We start from the raw sequence: 17,864 nt of genomic DNA, 5'->3' as shown, positions 1-17,864 counted from the left end.
CAAAGGCAGATTCTTCTTTTTCTTTCAGCTGTTCCCTTTTTCAGGGGTCTCCACAGCGAGTCGTCCTCCTCCATCTAACTCTGTCTTCTGTGTCCTCTGTCCTCACTCCAACTCCCTCCATGTCCTCTCTAACTGCATCCATATGTCTCCTCTTTGTCTTTTTCCTGGCAGCTGCGTCTCTAACATCCTTCTACCAATATACCCACTGTCCCTCCTCTGCACATGTCCAAACCATCTCAGTCTGTCCTCTCTAACTTTATCTCCCAGTCCTTCAACCTGTGCTGGACCTCTGATGACCTCATTCCTAATCCTGTCCATCCTCGTCCCTCCCAAGGAGAACCTCAACATCTTCAGCTCTGCCACTTCCTGTTCTGTCTCCTGTCTTTTTGTCTGTCCCACTGTCTCCAAACCAAACAACATGGCTGCTCACACCACTGTCTCGTAAACCTTTCCTTTGACCTTTGTTGCCACCCTTTTGTCACAAACCAGTCCTGAAACTTTTTTCCATCTACTCCATCCTGCCTGAACTCTTCTTCACCTCTTTACCACACTCCCTGTTTTCCTGGACAGTGGACCTTAAGTACTTGAAGTCTTCCATCTTTGTGACCTCTGACCTCCTTGTAGCCTCACTGCCTCCCTCTCATTCATACACATACTCTGTCCTTCTACAGCTGACTTTCATCCTTTGTCTTTCAAGTGCAAAAATTGAGTTGTTTTATTGCCAAGGTTATAAAGGAAAACTAGATTTAAAAAAAACTGGATGTATTTTCCTGCTGTCCTGGTTCAACTTCTCTGAAATAATAGGATTTTAACATCATACTGTGACACAGCCATGTTTTGTGCTTACATTGAGTGCAGAGATGCTATAATTAGTAGCAGATACTTTAGCTTGAACCATGTCAGGGCCAGCAAAACAAAGAGGAAAAGCACAACCAAGTAATGGTAGCAGAGCTCATCACCAGGGTTTTTGCAGGAAGCCAGCGAGGCTGACCTGGTGGGGCTTTTTTTTTGAGGACACCAGGGCAGAGGACACATCGGGACAGACCGCTACAAGAGATCCTTCCTGCCCACAGCTATCAGCATCTATAACAACTCTTTAACGAAACCAGAATTATGAGCTGCAACAACATTTAATTTCCCTTTGGGATTAATAAAGTATCTTTGAATTGAATTGAATTAAACTGGTATCTAATTGTCCCGTGAAAGTGTCTCCTCATGTTTCCATGAGCACCAAGCAACTTTCTGAAGTTGCTTGGTGAAAACCTGCCTTCACTCTTTGAGACAAACTCAGATGGACACATTTGCAAAGAGAACACCTTTAGATTTGTTTCGTTCTCCTAATTTCATGCTAAACGTCTTCCCAACATTCAGTTAAAAAGGAAATCTTGTGTAGCCTTGATCAGTATGGTAGTTACTCAAATGAAGGTCAAAGGTCACCCTTTCATAACAATCAGCAGTCCACCTTGAACACTTCCATATAACAGTCCATAACTGAAAACTGGATTTTATGTTTACAGTCTGTAAGCAGATTTTAGTTGCCATCCTCTTGTGGAAATCCACCTTCATGTCCTGGAAAGCTTTTCTGCATCTTGTCAACACCAGTTCATGACCAAAGTTTTCTCAAACAGTCTATAACTTGTTTTTGGCGTGAGTCAACACGCAAAACCTTTAAATGTGAACTTGCTGAGTTCCATTGTTACGACTGCTGCCGTAAGGTGTTTCGTGTGTGCGTGCACCTATTGTATGTTAATCCAGGTAAACCAGCCGCCGTTGGTCCAAAACCACAGATGAGCCGAGCGGGGATTGGCTTCCTGATGAGACGGTTCTGCATAAAGGTGAGCTGCAGAAGTGATGACGTTGGTTACATTCCTTTACTCCTCCCAGCTAGCCACTCCTGACCCGCTGTGACTCGTCAAACAATTAGCTCCCTTGTCAATAGTTTTGTTAGTTTGTAGAGGTGAGCTGCCATTTATCTTAAGATTCTTTTCTCCTGTTTTTGTTAGTCCAGGAAGGTAAGCAATTGTCTTTTGCTTCATATCATTCTTGTACATATGTAGGTGAATTAAATAATAAGATAATATACTGCTCAGGATGGGAGATTGTGACAAAGTGAAGATTCAACATAAACTCCTTGCTTCCTTAGATAATTTTACTAATTGGCATTTTATAATGCATGTGAATATTTTTGTCCAGTACCCTGAGATGACGTTAAGTTGTGAACAGGTACTAAAAAAATAAACTGAACTGAAATTCATGTAAATCAAAGCACTGAATTCTGTACTTTTGTATCATAATGCTTCTTTTTCCATTTAAAGGCCTTTTCAGCATTTTTGTTTGCAATGATGTAGGCTTCTTCCATACCTTTTTTCCAATTCTCCACATACTTTTTGTGGTTACCATTTTCTGTCCCTTTTTCGTGACAAATGTCCAGTTGGATATCTTGGACAAGCAAGGCCCATTACTTGAGCCATCAGTTGTGGTTCTGCATTCGGGGTAGGAACAAAAGAGGATTATGGTCAGTGTACACAACAATAGGCCAAGGGCTAGAGCCGAGGTACACCTTAAAGTGCTGGAGGGAAAGCAACAAAGCATAACTCTCTTTTTCAATGGTGGAAAAGTTCATTTGATATTTACTGATTTTTTTGAGAGAAATAACAAACTGGATGATCAATGGCATTGCCATCTTCCTGTAGCAGCACAGCACCAGAGCCCACAGCACTAGCATCAACTTCAAGTTTAAAAGCTTTAAAGAGGTGAGGCGACAAGTACAGGTGCATGTGTAAGGAGGGCTTTGATAACATCAAAGGCGTGTTGACACTCAGGTGTCCAAACCAAATTAGTGCTGGGACTAAGCAACCAGGTTAACGGATGGGCTACAGATGAGAAGTTAGGAAAAAAAAAACTCGAAAGTAACTGACCATACCCAGAAATCTGCACAAAGTCTTACAGGATTTCGGAAGGGGATATTCAGTTATGGCAACAACTGCTACCGGTCACAAGGTGAATGGCCACTCTTACATGTTTACAGGCGCAGTGTCTGCTGGCAACTAGTGCAGGATTAAGCCATGTTCTCCATTTCACAGTTTGGTCACCAAACATAGGTCCTAGCAAGACTTTTCATCTTAACCACACTCATGTCCATTGTGTTGTGAGTCTAGTACCCTCATAAGTAGTTTGGGTGGCAGGACGACACAAGTTCCCCACACGACACATCCTTGGCAAATTGATAGCTGCTCTTTGCAAGTGGAGTTTGCGGAGAACTGCGTATCCTTGCAGGATGGCCAGCCATTCACAGTGAAATCATATACTTAGGGCAAGATTGTGTCTTGTTTCTCTTTTCACCTGAACACTTGTGACAGGCAGGGGTTCAATTTGTGCAACGTGAACCAGAGTTGCTGGATCAGTGGTTTTCTTTAGTGGTTTGTATTTGTGGAAGGCGTGAAAGGCGTGAAATTTAATGGTGTAGGTGTGTGCACCTTAGAACAAAAGCCCATCACTGCAACTGTACCACAGCCACGGTTGAAATACCTTTCTGAGGGTTAAAGAGGGACACGATGGTCTGTAATCAGGGCGAAGTATCTTCTGTCATGCTCGGTGGAGACGGAAACGAACCCAGAATGCAGACTCATACTTAAACTGAAAAAAATAATTTATTAAATACAGAATATAAGCAAAACAAAAGCTAACGTGGCAGCAACTAAAACTTAACAAAAATCCAAAAACATGGCAGGATAAGGCAACAAGGAAACATAGTACAGAGAGTGACAGCAAACAACCAACAAAGAACCGACAGGGTGTGGGAGAAGTGACCGGGTTTTTTGAACACTGAGGGTGACGAGGTAAGCGGAAACAGGTGAGTGGGGATAATGACTGACAGGTGGAGATGGGCGTGGCAGTGAATACTGACAGCAACGCAAACAGGAAAAACCAAACTGAAACAACAACAAGATAATAAAGATAAACTAAAAACAACAAAACCCAAATCCTCACATCTTCCATATAAATACTGTTTAAACTTCTTAACTCCCCACACCAGACTGAGTGCTTCTCTCTCTATCTGTGCATAGTTTCGCTCTGCTGCGCCTAGGGACCTTGAGGCAACAGCAATTAGCTGTTCCAACCCATCAGACATTTTGTGAGATAGCACGGCACCAATGTTATATGGGGAGGCATCACAGGCAAGGCGAAGGGGTAGAGTTGGGTCAAAGTGTGTCAGCACCTCCTCTGATGTAATGATCTGCTTACCATCAATAAACGCCTCTTCACAGTGTTTTGTCCATTTCAAGTTGACATTTTGTTGCGCCAGGGAGTTCATAGGGTGCAAAACTGTTGAAAGGTTTGGTAAAAACTTGTGATAATAATTATTTAAGCCCAAGAATGAGCTGACTCACATTTTTAGGTTCTATATCTTCTTGCTCACTGAGTCTGACCATTCCACCTTGGTGAGTATTCCTTGCTCTTTCAAGCATCGGAGCTCTGCCTTGACTTTGGGACGTACAGCATAAGGTACAGGACAGGCCTTGTGAAATCTGGGTTTGGCATTGTCTTCCAGTAGGATCTGAGCTTTAGTATTTTTCAGAGTGCTGATTCCTCCTTTGAACACCTGAACATGTTTCTCAAGTATCTGTTTCAGTCCTTCATCCTCAGGCCGTGTGCCAGTCCCACGGACTTTATTTCCTTCCAGTTGAGGCGGTTGTGTTTCAACCAGTCACGCCCAAATAACGGCACACCTCCATTTTTCAGAACATAATGTTCCAGGTTGCATTTATTTTTCTCATATTCCCACTTTCACTTTCAGTTTTCAAAAGGAGCCCCAACCACGTTCTGAGTGCATGTACTGTGCACCATATGGACTTACTAATCAGTAGACCAACATTTCTGAATTAAAAATCTTTTTTTCATTGGTTTTATCTAATATTCAGATTTTCTGGAAAACTGAATGTTGGGTTTTCATTAGCTGTAAGCCACAATCATCAAAATTAAAATAAATAAACGTTAGAAATATGTCACACTGTGTGGAATGAATCTATAAAACAAGTGTGTTTTACTTGTTCTATGAAGAAAATAAACTGTAAAATTACTACTCTTCATTTGTATATACAGAAACTCTCTGCAAAATTCCCCATTCCTCATTTGAATATACAGAAACTTCTGTACATACTTGTCTTTATTTGATTTTCAACTTGTATATCTATTGTATGGTCTACCCACCTCTTGTTATTTTATGTTGTGTAAAACCAAGCACCTTGGACCAGCAAACCAAATTTCATTGTAATGCAAATTATAATGACAATAAAGGTGATTCTGATTCTTTTGATTCTGTAGCAGCAAAAGACTCAGGGACCAGTCTTACCGAGAAGGAAAGTTTCAGGGTTTGTGTTAAAAATAGACAGGGTGTCTGCCTGAACCCAAACTGAGAGAGGAGCATTAAAACAGAAAGAAAGGAGAGAGGAGCCTCACAGAGACAGACTCCTTCAGCTTTATTGTCATGAAGAACACTTCAGAAAGTCAGTCATTTCGTTTCTTGTTTCACATTTCCAGCTCATCTCTGCGTAGAAGATAAATGTGCATCGATCTATAACTAAAAATATATACATTCTTATATTAAGATGTGTCTCTTGTGCACATCAGTTGACATTTCACTGCTATTTGTTTCATCTGCTGCCAAATAGCAAAAGGCAGACAATACTGTTTTTTTCCCCATGTCTGAGGGCATTTGTCTCATGAACCACTGAACAGATTTTAATGTAACTCTAAGAAAGTCATCCCTGGATGCACAACTACACCATTTAAAGTAAATTTGATTCAAGATGGTTGCATCAGCTAAAGGACTTTAGCAAACACAAAACTTACTATAACTCAGACAGTTTTACAAATATTGAGCTAAACTTCCATGTGGTAGTAGCTGAGAGTTGTCCTCAACACATACTCCGAGTGTTACACCTTGTGCCACAGCTTTGCTTGAACCTTCGGCGCTAATTGTTGGAGTCACCTCTGTTTGTCTGTTAGCAAAATATTTCATGATAGATTTTAATGAAACTCTGAAAAAGTAACCGTTGGATGAACATCTGGAGTTAGTCCAGTTCAATCTTCCAAGACATTACTCAAGGTTTGACCAAAATGGGTCCATTATTTCTCAACACAAGATAACCTTAGTCTAAAACTTTGTCCATCCGTCCATCCATCCTGCGGCATGCATTTGTTGTAGTTGTTCAGGAGGGAGGGGCTTAAGGTGTTCAGGTGCTTCGCTGATTGGATCGTTCCTTGACCCACCGACCAATCACTGACCTCGTTCTTCTCGACGTTGAGCTTCCATCAAGCCTAACTTACAGAGTTGAACTCAATGACTCAATGATAGATATCTATATATCTTATATTTATATAACTATCTATATAAGTCATTGGTTGAACTAGTTAGTTGTCCGAAGAGTGACTGGTTAGAGTGGAAGAGGGACTTTATCTGAACGGTAACTGCTTTGTAACACTGTCCTGTCCTCCGCAGCTCGGTTTTTTAGTCACGGTTCTCAGACATTTTTCATCAGCCAGGCTACAGCAAACGAGGAGTTTACCTCTCAGTCCTCCGTACCTTTCTGACTGTGTGCCTGTGAGCTGGGTGACACTCTTTCAGGGGCAGAATGTAGTTATTTAGAGGTAAACAGCAGGTTTACTTATTGGTTGTATCTTCCGGGGGAAAGCGCGGTATGGCAGGCCGTTTTAGCATAAAATCAGCTTCGTCTGGAATTAGATTCTGGATATCTGAAAATGACTTTTGACTAGTAACAACTACGTCTTGACTATCCGTAATGGCAATTTAAAATATCTGCATTTCAATTCTGACTAATAATAGGAAAAAAAAATCAAAATATCTCAAAAGTATCTCAAATGACGTCACCGGATCCGTCATCTGAAGGGTCACACATCCTAATTACAATTAAAGATATCTCAGCTGAATTATGACTAGTCAAAAGTACATTTTTAGATATCTGAAGAAAGAAATTGCGTGTTAGGCCCCCGGTGCTGCCAGCAGTATATGACCCCATACAATCAAAGTGACTGAGTGCCTGTAGACTGATCCACAGTGACGAAGGCTGGTCCATCTTCTTGTACTGTTTCTTCCAGATGTCCAGGGAACAGGTGGTTGTGGAGCAGACCAGGCGGGCCTTTCAGACAGGGAGAAGCAGACCTCTGAACTTCAGGATCCAGCAGCTGAAGAAGCTGCAGAGCTTCCTCCAGGAGAGACAGAAGGACATCGTTGATGCTCAGAAGAAGGACCTCAGCAAGGTGGGCACTTCTGGACCATAAGAACCAGAGCTAACTCCATGCTGAATTTTGGTGAGGCTGTTGCCTCAGTTTCCTCTTCTTAGCTGACAGGAGTGGCACCCAGTGTGGTCTTCTGCTGCTGTAGTCCGTCTGCTGCCAGGTTGGATGTGTTGTGTTCTTTCTGGTAACAAGTGTTTTTTTTTTTTTGAGCTACTGTTGCCTTTCTGTCATCTTGAACCAGTCTGCTTAGTCTCCTGTGACATTACCACAGCTTTCTTGTTCACACAAACGCCGCTGACTGGATATTTTCTCCTTTTTTTGGGACCGTTCTCTCAAAACCACAGAGGAGGTTGTGTGTAAAAATTCCAGAACGTCAGCAGTTTCTGAAATCGTCAGACCAGCCCGAGAACCGCATGAACCAACAAGAGTAAACACCTGGTGAAAAAGGCGTGCTGTTATTTTTTTTAAAAAGGATAATGTCCCATTTATTAACATGACTTAAAACCTGTACTGGAACCAGCTAGTGGGGAAGCTGGTCCCGTTGTGGCTTCAACTTCTGAGTTCTGGTCTGAGGTCTACCTATGTTTGACAGTCTATGGTGTCAACCTGTCCTGTCAGCGTGGATGAAGTTCTGAAGTTCACTTGGATGCCCTAAGCAGCAACTTATCACACTAAGTGTCAGTCCAGCTTTAATAATAACAAATAGCATAATGAATAGCACACTATAATTATTGCCCACTGCAACGATCTGAGCAAAAATTAAACATTATATTAAAGTGCAGATGTCCTTCACAGTTACATCAGTTTTAAACAATTTTGAGCTGCCTGTCGTTTTTTAGTAATTTGCTTCAAAAGATCCAGAGATCCTTTAAAGTGGTCCCAAATGTGGTTCTACAGGATTTTAAAATGTTTTTTTAAAAGGGAACTATTAAGCATAATTCAGTTTTTGCATGTTTTTGTACTTCCATTTGAGTATCTACTGCTTCTAGAAACAGTCCAAGTGCAACTTTAAAAATACCTATAACCAAAGTCAAATCTAAATGAAATACCAAAGATAGTTATTTTAGCACCAACAAAGGGATTCCCAAAGATATTTGCTGAAACCTTGGCAAACAAATGATCTGCTAAAAGAAAATTGATGCGTCTGATTTTTGATGGATTTTTCTTAAAGACATGACTTTCAGATCTTGCTCATGTGCCGTTAAATTTTTTAAGGTTGGATCATTTTTTTCTTGTAGTTGTACATTTTCCTCAGAAATCTTAAGGACAGTAAGCCAAATTATGGCAAGTTATTGATACTGTTTTTTTTTTTTTCAGAATCACCCTTTTGTTCCAAAGTACTTTTTAATTGGCTGTCAAATCTTGTTATTTTGTCTTTTTATGGTAGGTGCAAACAAAGAAATGTGAACAAATGAGGTGACGTTGCAACAGACAGCTACTTCGACATGTTCTAAAAAGACAACTTAAAATGGTTTCTTTGCCATCTTTTCAGTCATGTATGCACACAACCGTGGGTTTTGTTTACAATTGACTGATCTATGACTGATTTATGACTGATCTATTGATCTTTAAATGGTGTGATTAGTGCTGGGCGATATGGAAAAAATCATATACCACGATATAGACTATTTTATATCACAATAATGATATATATCAAGATATACCACAATTAAGTACGTTTTCAGTTATTTTCTGAAAAATATTAAAAAATGATCTCAATGATTACTTTTTAAACTATAATTTAACTTTATTTCAAAGTTTACCTGAACTTTCACAAATGACAACTGTTGCATTTTAGTGCAGCAATATATGTCTCAAATGACAACAGATGAGGCTGAGGTACAGCTACAGTAGCCTTCACATTTTCTTTCCAAATTATACAGACATTTAAACGGAATTATCAAAATAAATTCAATTTTATCTTTACCATTATCTTTGCTGGCTAGGGTTTTTCTTTTCGTAACTTTTACAACATGCTTGACCTCACACTTTTTGGACTGTCGTGTATTCTTTTTTGCGGTTCTTCTTTAAATGATAGAAGAGGTTTGTTGTGTTGGTGTCGGATGAGGAAATTGTCTTGTAGCAGAGCTTGCAAATGGCCGTTTTCTGCTCTGTGTCGGATTTCTTGGATCCAAAATGCAACCAAATCACAGACGTACCCCTTCGTTTTGATAAAAGTTCTTCTTCGGCTGCCTGCGTAGCTGTTTACTGTGTTTGATACACCATCTATCTCCATCTTTCAGCGCTCATGAGTTAAATGCCGTAAAGCATGTCGCAAACCCACACGTAAAGCAGCGTCATGCCACAAAACGGAGGTTCTTTGCAAAATAGTTATTTTTTTATTCTTATTTATCACTTATATAAACTGAATGTATGCAAAGTGACAACACTAATACCTTCGTCGTAGCCTATGTTATGAAATATTTACATGAATAATTAATTCAATTATGATAGAAACGATAGAAACAATAGAAGACAAAATATCACGATAGACACTTTTCTATCGTCCCCACGATATGTATCGTTATATCGCCCAGCACCACTTGTGATAAGTCCCTACTGAAGAAATGTGAGTGAATGAGTCACTGAAACATCAAACAAATAGTGATGAGTCTGGACGTGTCTTCTTCTTCTGCTTGCAGAATAAATATGTGACTGAGCTGTTTGAGATGCTGATTCTGGAGGCAGAGCTGAAGTTGGCTATAAGTCGGCTTGCGGAGTGGGCAGCTCCTCGGCCCGTAGAGAAGAACCTCCTCACTTTAACAGATGAGGTCTACATCTGGCCCGAGCCCCTGGGAGTGGTCCTCATCATTGGGCCCTGGAACTACCCTTGGTGCCTGACTTTGCTGCCACTGGTGGGAGCTATTGCCGCAGGTAGTGACCCTGTTCTTAATTCTTTATGGCACTTCAGAGGCAGTGACAATATCAGATGAGATTTATGTGCAGCTGGAAATCCTTCGTAGTTAAGTCATTTTTAACCATGTTTGTGTAGTTTTTGTTTCTTTTAGCCCAACAAATTGAGCATTTGTCCACGGACAACAGATGATAAATAGCCTTTTGGCTAATTCTTGCGCATTTACAGTAATGTTTATTAGTGTGCATCGTCCCTATCAAATAAATAAATCCTTAAATCCTGCTAATCATTGGCTGTTCAGTTCTGTCAAAGCATTTGGTATGTTTTTAGTCTTTTCCCCGTTTTCATTCATCTTGCAGGTAATGCAGCAATCATAAAACCATCTGAGATTAGCCTGAACTCTTCAAAGGTCATGGAGGAACATCTCCCTCAGTATTTAGATAAGGTTCGCCTGCTTGATGGCATCAATAAATGTCTTCTACCTTGTATTGGGAATTGTAAATGATTAGAAACGCTGTGTGCAGGACCTGTACCCGGTGGTAGCAGGTGGTGTGCCAGAGACCCAGGAGCTTCTGAAGCACAAATTCGATCACATCTTCTACACGGGCAGCACCACAGTGGGCAAGCTGGTGATGGAGGCTGCAGCCCGTCATCTCACCCCGGTGACCCTGGAGCTGGGGGGGAAGAGCCCCTGCTACATCGACAAGAACTGTGACATCGCTACTGCATGTCGGTCAGTGTGTTATGCGGGTGCCCCTCAACTCATGCCTCTGCCAAACTGTACATAACAGTTTACGTTTTGTACTTACCATGTACACATTTCCTCACACGCATGCAATGCACATATTCATACAGCTCTCCATGCAAGTGTCATTACAAGCACCTGCTCCACGCAACCCTGTTCAGGATCAAGCTGTGCATTATTTCAAAGTCAACATTTTTATATACCTTAATGTGTTAACCCTCACCCCCAAAATGCAAAAAACATCTGAAAAAAGCATACCCAGAATGAATCAGATGCTGCTCTTGAACCACTTGGAGTACATGCAAATGCTTGGTGTCTTTGTAAAGGTAACAATTCAATTTTTTTGGCAGTGCAGTCCAATTTATTGTTCTGGTAACTAAGATTTCAGTAATAAAGTTGTAATATGATTGGATGTGGCGGGGTCATTTATTAACCTAATTAGTCAAAAGAGGAGGGTCCATACGACCATTTTGACATCCTGGTGTTTAAATATATCACCGTAGAAACCCTGCAGGATGCTTTAAAGTGAAACGAAAGTAAATATGGAACTTTTTAAGACCATAATGTGTTGTCTTCGTAACAAATACTTATAATTAGAGGCATTAAAACAACACCAGACTTCTCACTGAGTTAAAAACTGTCTTGTAAACCTCCAAAAAACATGTCTCATGACTTTGACTGGTGAAATGTGCGCTGAAGATGTTCCCATCACTTTAAACTGCTTGTGTGGCAGCAGTTTATAGACATATCATGCACTAGGACCACTCTGTACATTCCTCAAGCCGTGTTCGGGAAGCAGCTTCTCCCTTAAGCCTGAGTCTCTGCAGCTACGTGCTGAGAGGAAGAGTCATTGGTGGGTATTTGTTTAAAACACAACAGACTCAGTGTGGAGTTCACATGGTGATTTGTCAACTTTGTGACTGGGAAACTTGAGTTTTGACCTCACGTTTATCTGTCTGAGTTGAGAGGAACGAGTCAGTCAAACTTCGAGGCGATGGGAAGCTAAATCTGACTGCACCGTTCCCTGAGACATTCCTCCTCTCATCCCCTTAAGCTGTTTAATTATCTTTGTACATCAGTGTGAACAGCTTTTCTTTGTCGTTAAAATGATTTAAAAAAAAAAACTCCCAAAAGAGTTTCGCTCTAATGTCCTCTTCAGTCAGTCCTGGGTTTTCACAACTCAGACTCTCAGACAGATGCCTGTCATAAATACCAGATTATCTTTTTGTGTTTTCGTCTGTAATTTTATGGTGAAATGTTTGTAGCTGTCTGAATTTTAATCTAGTGTTTTTTAGCTTTTTAATAAAATGTCAAATTAAAGCTTTGTTCTAAGGCCAGAAAAGACACAAGAAATCAGACAGGAGATATGCCAGTCAGTTGATTTTGTGGCAGAAGCTTTTTCTTTTAAAATATTTTGTGAAATATCTTGTTTTATTCCTGTGGACCAAGGATCTTGGCTCATATTGTGTCCCGTCACACCCCTACTTTTGGTGTATTGTTACTCGCTGTGACAACAATGACCTGCCCTGTCTCGCATGATGACTCAGTCATGGTGCACAAAATACATGCGTCAGGTGACGGATGGATGGATATGTCTATAAAAATGTGTACTAATTTGCATTAATGTTTTTCTTAAATTTCAATCTAGGGTTTTTTTAGAGAACATTTGGGGCCCAAAGGGGCCCAACCACATTAAAATAATAATAAACCTTTCCCAAATCTGCTTTTTAAAAAAAAAAATGCACTCCAGTTGATTAAATCAACAACATATGGGCGGCTGCCACGGTGGGTATGAAATCTACAAAAACGAGTATGAGGCAGGTATGAAGAGACTTCCTTTTTGTACCACAAAAAGTACGGGTACAAAGTGACCAGAGCTGCAAAAATATGATTTGGTCCAGGTATAAGTGGCTCTGGAGCCATAAGCTGATAATCTGTCTGTTATTCAAGCCTTCATTGAATCACTAAACATGCAGCTCAAATCTTATATTGAGTTTCAAACACCCTCTGTGGGTTTTTCTGCCTTTTTTTCCCCCCTGCGCAGCCGCATTACATGGGGGAAGTTTCTTAACTGTGGCCAGACGTGTATCGCTCCAGACTACATTCTGTGTGAATCTGTCATCCAGAGCAGAGTACTGGAGGAGATCAAGAAGTGCATTAAGGTTAGTTTGAAATGAAAAATAGTAGGCGATGCACATTCAGAACTTTGCAACCCGATGTCACAATGTAAAGTGAAAGCTACGACACTCGGATTACTAAATTATTATTAGCTGAGTGATTTATTTAAATTTGGCAATCAGAGACTGTTTCTTAACTGTTGCTGTATTCAGTTGGTGTTTTTTCATGCAGAATAATGGCTGTCTTTTTAAAATTAATTCACAATACTACATTTGCTCAGTGATATGACAGCTTTCAGTTTTTACAGGATAAATAACCAATAGGAGATAAGAAATGCTTTTTTTTCTGGTGTATGTATAACATAATTCAGTTTTTTTTTATTTTCTTTTTGTGAAGACAGTGGTAACTTCTGTTCACATTAACATGAAGAATAAAATCATAGAGACAAGATTTTTTATTTTTCTCTAATGCTCTGTAACCTGTCCTTAATGTGACACATTGCAGGAGTTTTACACTGATAATCCAAAGGCTAGTGACGACTACGGCTGCATCATTAACCAGCGCCACTTCAAGAGAATCGTGAGTCTCATGGAGGGGAGCACCGTTGCGTTTGGTGGAGATGTTGATGAATCGCAGCGCTACATCGGTATGTTTTGTGTTTCAGACGACAGGCATCCATGAAACTGTTAAACATCTGAAGTTGTGTGAGGTGAATTAATCAAATACAAAGTACTTTAGACTAATAGACTATGTGCATCTAGTATGAGATCTACACAGAAATGAATTTGTCAGTTTTTTTTACTAATGGAGGAGCACCTGTTCATTTTTGTATCTGTACTACCTAGCTGCAGTCAAACAAAGTTCATTTTAACCTAAACATTTAAGGTCTATTTAATTAAGGCCTCCCCCAGCAAAACTAAACCATCAGTGTGGAAAAGTTTTATGTTCCCTGTGATCTACAGAGGCAGTGGAGAGTGAGAGGTGGATGTTCGGAAAACTGAAAGGCATCTAACAAACGCCTTAAATACGTCAATACGCGTCTCATGAGCTTCATTAAACTTAACACTAGTACCCATCTGGAAGCTAGATGTAATTGTTAAACATTTTATCGGTTTGTATTTTCACACTGAGATAATCGGTTCTTTATTTCCTTTAATTGCATCCAGTTAAGGCCAAATTCAGCAGTTTTTTAATGGTTGAGTGTAGTGCGACCAATCTACTGATTTTCCATATAATGAAGTGCCGCCTCGATGTGGGCGGGATCGACATAGCGGAGCTGCTCGACACTCCTTTGATGTCATATTTTGGCGACGCCCAGCAATGGAGGACATCAAAGTCATGGTACGAAAATGGTGGTTTTGAGGCAGTCGCTGCCACGACTCATGCAGCGATGTGACTCCCCGGCCAATCAATGGCCTGCAGTCTGCTGGCTCGGCGTGGCTCGCTTGGAACCTCATCCAGGTTGGTTCTAAGTTCTAAGAACCGAGGTGGAAGCGGGTTGGGCAATCTAAAGGAAGCCTCTGAATCCACGCCGGGTCGACCCAGGTTGGGCTGAGTTGAGCCCAAGGCAAAAGGACTTTAGTTGGAACTCTATTTTTTTGTACTATTTACTTTACAAAAGAGGCATCCCTTGCAGTTTTGAAGTTGATCAATCTATTAATTTGACACACGCCCTGTAGGACACGGGTTACAGTTTAAAGTAGATAATTAGTACAGCACTGTATGACTTTTTATTTTAAATGTCAGTGAAAATATACACCCATCAGCTATTTCTTTTCAGATGACTAAAACTGCTGCTAGAATTCATTTAATTTGATTGTTTTTTAGAGTGGACTTGGTTTTAAGCAGAAGACACAAATCTTGACTAGGTTTGATGTTGGGTGTTTGGGATCATTGTCCTGTTGGAACACCCAGTTGTGTCCACGTTTCAACTGTCCGGTTAGGGATTTGAGGTGAAGCTGAAGAATTAGGAGGTAGCCTTCCTCCTCCATTACTCCATCACTTTGTGCAATGCACCAGCACCACAGCCTGATGCTACCACCACCGTGCTCGACAGTTGGTGCAGTGTTCTTTAGGTTTGAAACACTCACCATGAATCCTTCATACCTACTTCTTGTCGTTGTGGACAAATAACTCAATCTTTGATCATCTGAACATAAAATCTTCTCCAGAAGGCTTTTGAATTTCAGTCAAGCTCGAAGGTGTAGGTTTTGAAGTTGGGGCTTCTTTCTTGGTCGACGCCCTCTCAGTCCATGGTGCTGTAAATTTGGCTTCGCTGTGGACAGAGACTCCGGTGTTCCATCGGTTTATAGTTCATGGCAGACGTGTGCCTTGGTAGTTCCTGAACATCATAACTAATTTTCTCTCATCTGAAGGGGACAGATGAGGGTTGGTCAATCCAATAAGTGCTCTCAAAAAACTCTTTTTATGCTGGCAAAGAGAAACTACCGGCTGCAGTCAGTCATGACTGCTAACAGGAAGTTAATAGGTCTTAGCCATGTCAAGTTAAATCCTGCCTGTCCGCTGTCTCATCTCATCCTAAAAGCTTCACTTACTTCCACTCGGACTTCTCCTCCCTCCTCTCAAAGATCTACAACACACACACACAAAACAAAAATCAAGTATAGACTAAAGCAAATTATTATTGGAAATCATGTAGGTAGGTAGGTACATTTATTTATATAGCACTTTTCAGCACGAGGCGACTCAAAGTGCTTTACAACACAAGAACAAAATTACAGACAAAGTTACAGAACATGATAATGCAGTAATTAAACACAATGAAACACAAAAGCTAAACAAGATAAACTAAACTAAGTGTACAGTTTGGATAAGTAATCTAAAACATGAGAATGCTAAACTAATGATACCGAGCTTTCTAAATGGTACCAGACCCTCTATACGGCCGACATAACAATTATTAACTAAGGTCTAAACATAACTAAACTAAGGTACTAACATTACCATGGCCCTCTAAACAGCCAACGTAAGAATTTCTAATATATATAGATAATCTAAATAAGGAACAACAGAAGGAAGGAAAAAAAAAAAATCATGTAATGCTTCCTACTCACCTGTGACCCCTCTAACTCCAGCCTCATTCCTCCTGCAGATTAAATCACTCCTACCCCCGGTACATTTCACAATAAAACTTGTTTTACTTACCCGTGGTTTCTGTCTGGATGTTTTTCAACCAAAGTGACTATACCCTGTAGGAAAAGTAATTAATTATGACATTGGAACTTTTAGTACAACTTAAAAATGTCTCAGGTAAGTGTATCTAAATATTTGAGCCCATATGTATAACTTTGAGCCTCCGAATTTGGAAATTCAAAATTGTGCACCTAGTTCTTGTTTTTAAAAATCATTGAATATTAATTCCACCCTGGAAGTCAAACAGATGATTTAAAGCCCAAATTATTATGATATTTATGTCACAAAAATTCAGAGAAGAGAATAAATGAATGGATTGAAAGTCTTAGAATAACCATCCTGTTTTCTGTCAGGCCCCACCGTTTTGAAGGGTGTAACGGGTGAATCCAGAGTGATGGAGGAGGAAATCTTCGGGCCACTCCTGCCTATCATCACAGTGGACGGTGTGGAGGACGCCATCCAGTTCATAAACAACAGAGAAAAGCCACTAGTTCTCTATGTCTTCTCCCATGATACGAAGGTAGGATGTTTCAGCTGCACTCGCATTTATTCCTGTTAGTCACGCTATTGTAGATATTTAAAATTTGCTTACCTGTGACGTTTTTTTGCCCACTCTTCTCGTCTGATGAACAGCTGATCAAAAGGATGATAGCAGGCACGTCTAGTGGAGCTGTGCTGGCCAACGACTGCATCTCTCACTTCGTTGACAGCGCGCTGCCATTTGGAGGAGTGGGTGAGTGGCTCTCAGAAGCAGCAGCCGTTATTTATCTTCTGCCCGATTTGCAGGACTGAAACGCGCTTTCGATGCAGGTTACAGTGGGATGGGCCGTTACCGCGGCCGCCACAGCTTCGATCAGCTCAGCAACCTCCGCAGCTGCCTGATCAAGCAGCTGAACTTGGAGGTGGTGAACAGCATGCGGTACCCCCCGCACACCGGCAGGAGACTCGCCTGGGCTCAATTCTTTCTGCTCACACAGATCAATGTGCGCAGGGTGGGCTACGTCTTGATAATGCTGGCTGGCCTGACAGCGTTTGTGGTACAGGTAAGAACACCACTCTAATGGTGGCGTGATAAATCAGTCATGCTGTCATCCTATTAGCTTCAAATCCGTGTTGGTTTTTTAAGGTAACTTATTAGAAGTACAATTAGTGACAAACTGACAATTCTTTCAGTTTTCTAGGATAATTGAGCTTTTAAAAATATTGCTTTCAAACCTCATTTATTCTTTAGAAATTTCACATTCTTGCACGTTAAAATCACAAGAGTTGGGACTGTTCTTGTCATGCTGGGTTTTAGTTTCTGAGCCCACATGCAGAAACTCACAGAGAAGCAGAGTATGAGTTTAAAAATTTATTGACAGAGATCAAACAGTTCTAATCCTCCGCAGTCGGGAAGCTGCGGTGGGAGACTGGTTTGGCTGCACACAAACGGAGAGCGGGGGTGAGTTCAACGACCGTAGGAAAACAGGCTGCTTGTAAGGGTTCGGAGCTTACTTGTAGTAATGATTTCCGGTCAGGGAGGGGTTCCGGTTCCAGGCTGCGGCTTGGAGCAGAGGCTGACTAGGAGAGGGATGAGGAAAACGGGCAGACTCGTGAGTGAGAGGGAGAGAGAGAGCTCCCGGGAGTTTCGGGGCGGACTCAGGTTGTTGTCGGCGAGTCTCGCTCCCTGCGTCGCGAAGGGACTCTCCTCTTGGCTCGAACACAGGAAGTCTCTGAGGAAACTTGAAGATGTCC

At 41.0% G+C, this 17,864-nt stretch overlaps 1 protein-coding gene across 2 annotated transcripts in view; it reads left to right on the top strand.

Moving 5' to 3' along the window:
* Nucleotides 1–1,883: 1,883 nt before the first annotated feature.
* LOC108239344 (aldehyde dehydrogenase family 3 member A2) overlaps nt 1,884–17,864 on the top strand; it is a 32,796-nt gene continuing 16,815 nt past the window's right edge. The window contains exons 1-10 of one of the 2 annotated variants that reach the window (XM_017422002.3): nt 1,884–2,012; nt 7,120–7,281; nt 9,903–10,134; nt 10,474–10,559; nt 10,639–10,847; nt 12,904–13,021; nt 13,482–13,623; nt 16,484–16,650; nt 16,764–16,863; nt 16,941–17,173. In XM_017422002.3, the coding sequence (XP_017277491.1) occupies nt 7,120–7,281; nt 9,903–10,134; nt 10,474–10,559; nt 10,639–10,847; nt 12,904–13,021; nt 13,482–13,623; nt 16,484–16,650; nt 16,764–16,863; nt 16,941–17,173 (1,449 nt within the window). In that variant the 5' untranslated portion in view covers nt 1,884–2,012. Of the gene's footprint in view, nt 2,013–6,287; nt 6,468–7,119; nt 7,282–9,902; nt 10,135–10,473; nt 10,560–10,638; nt 10,848–12,903; nt 13,022–13,481; nt 13,624–16,483; nt 16,651–16,763; nt 16,864–16,940; nt 17,174–17,864 lie in introns of those variants that run through there. The other variant, XM_017422001.3, reaches the window with a different exon arrangement.

This window comes from Kryptolebias marmoratus, linkage group LG2 (assembly GCF_001649575.2).
Source record: "Kryptolebias marmoratus isolate JLee-2015 linkage group LG2, ASM164957v2, whole genome shotgun sequence".
NCBI lineage: Eukaryota > Metazoa > Chordata > Actinopteri > Cyprinodontiformes > Rivulidae > Kryptolebias > Kryptolebias marmoratus.
Note: the sequence above shows the minus strand (reverse complement) of the source record. Positions and strands in the feature narration are given on the sequence as shown.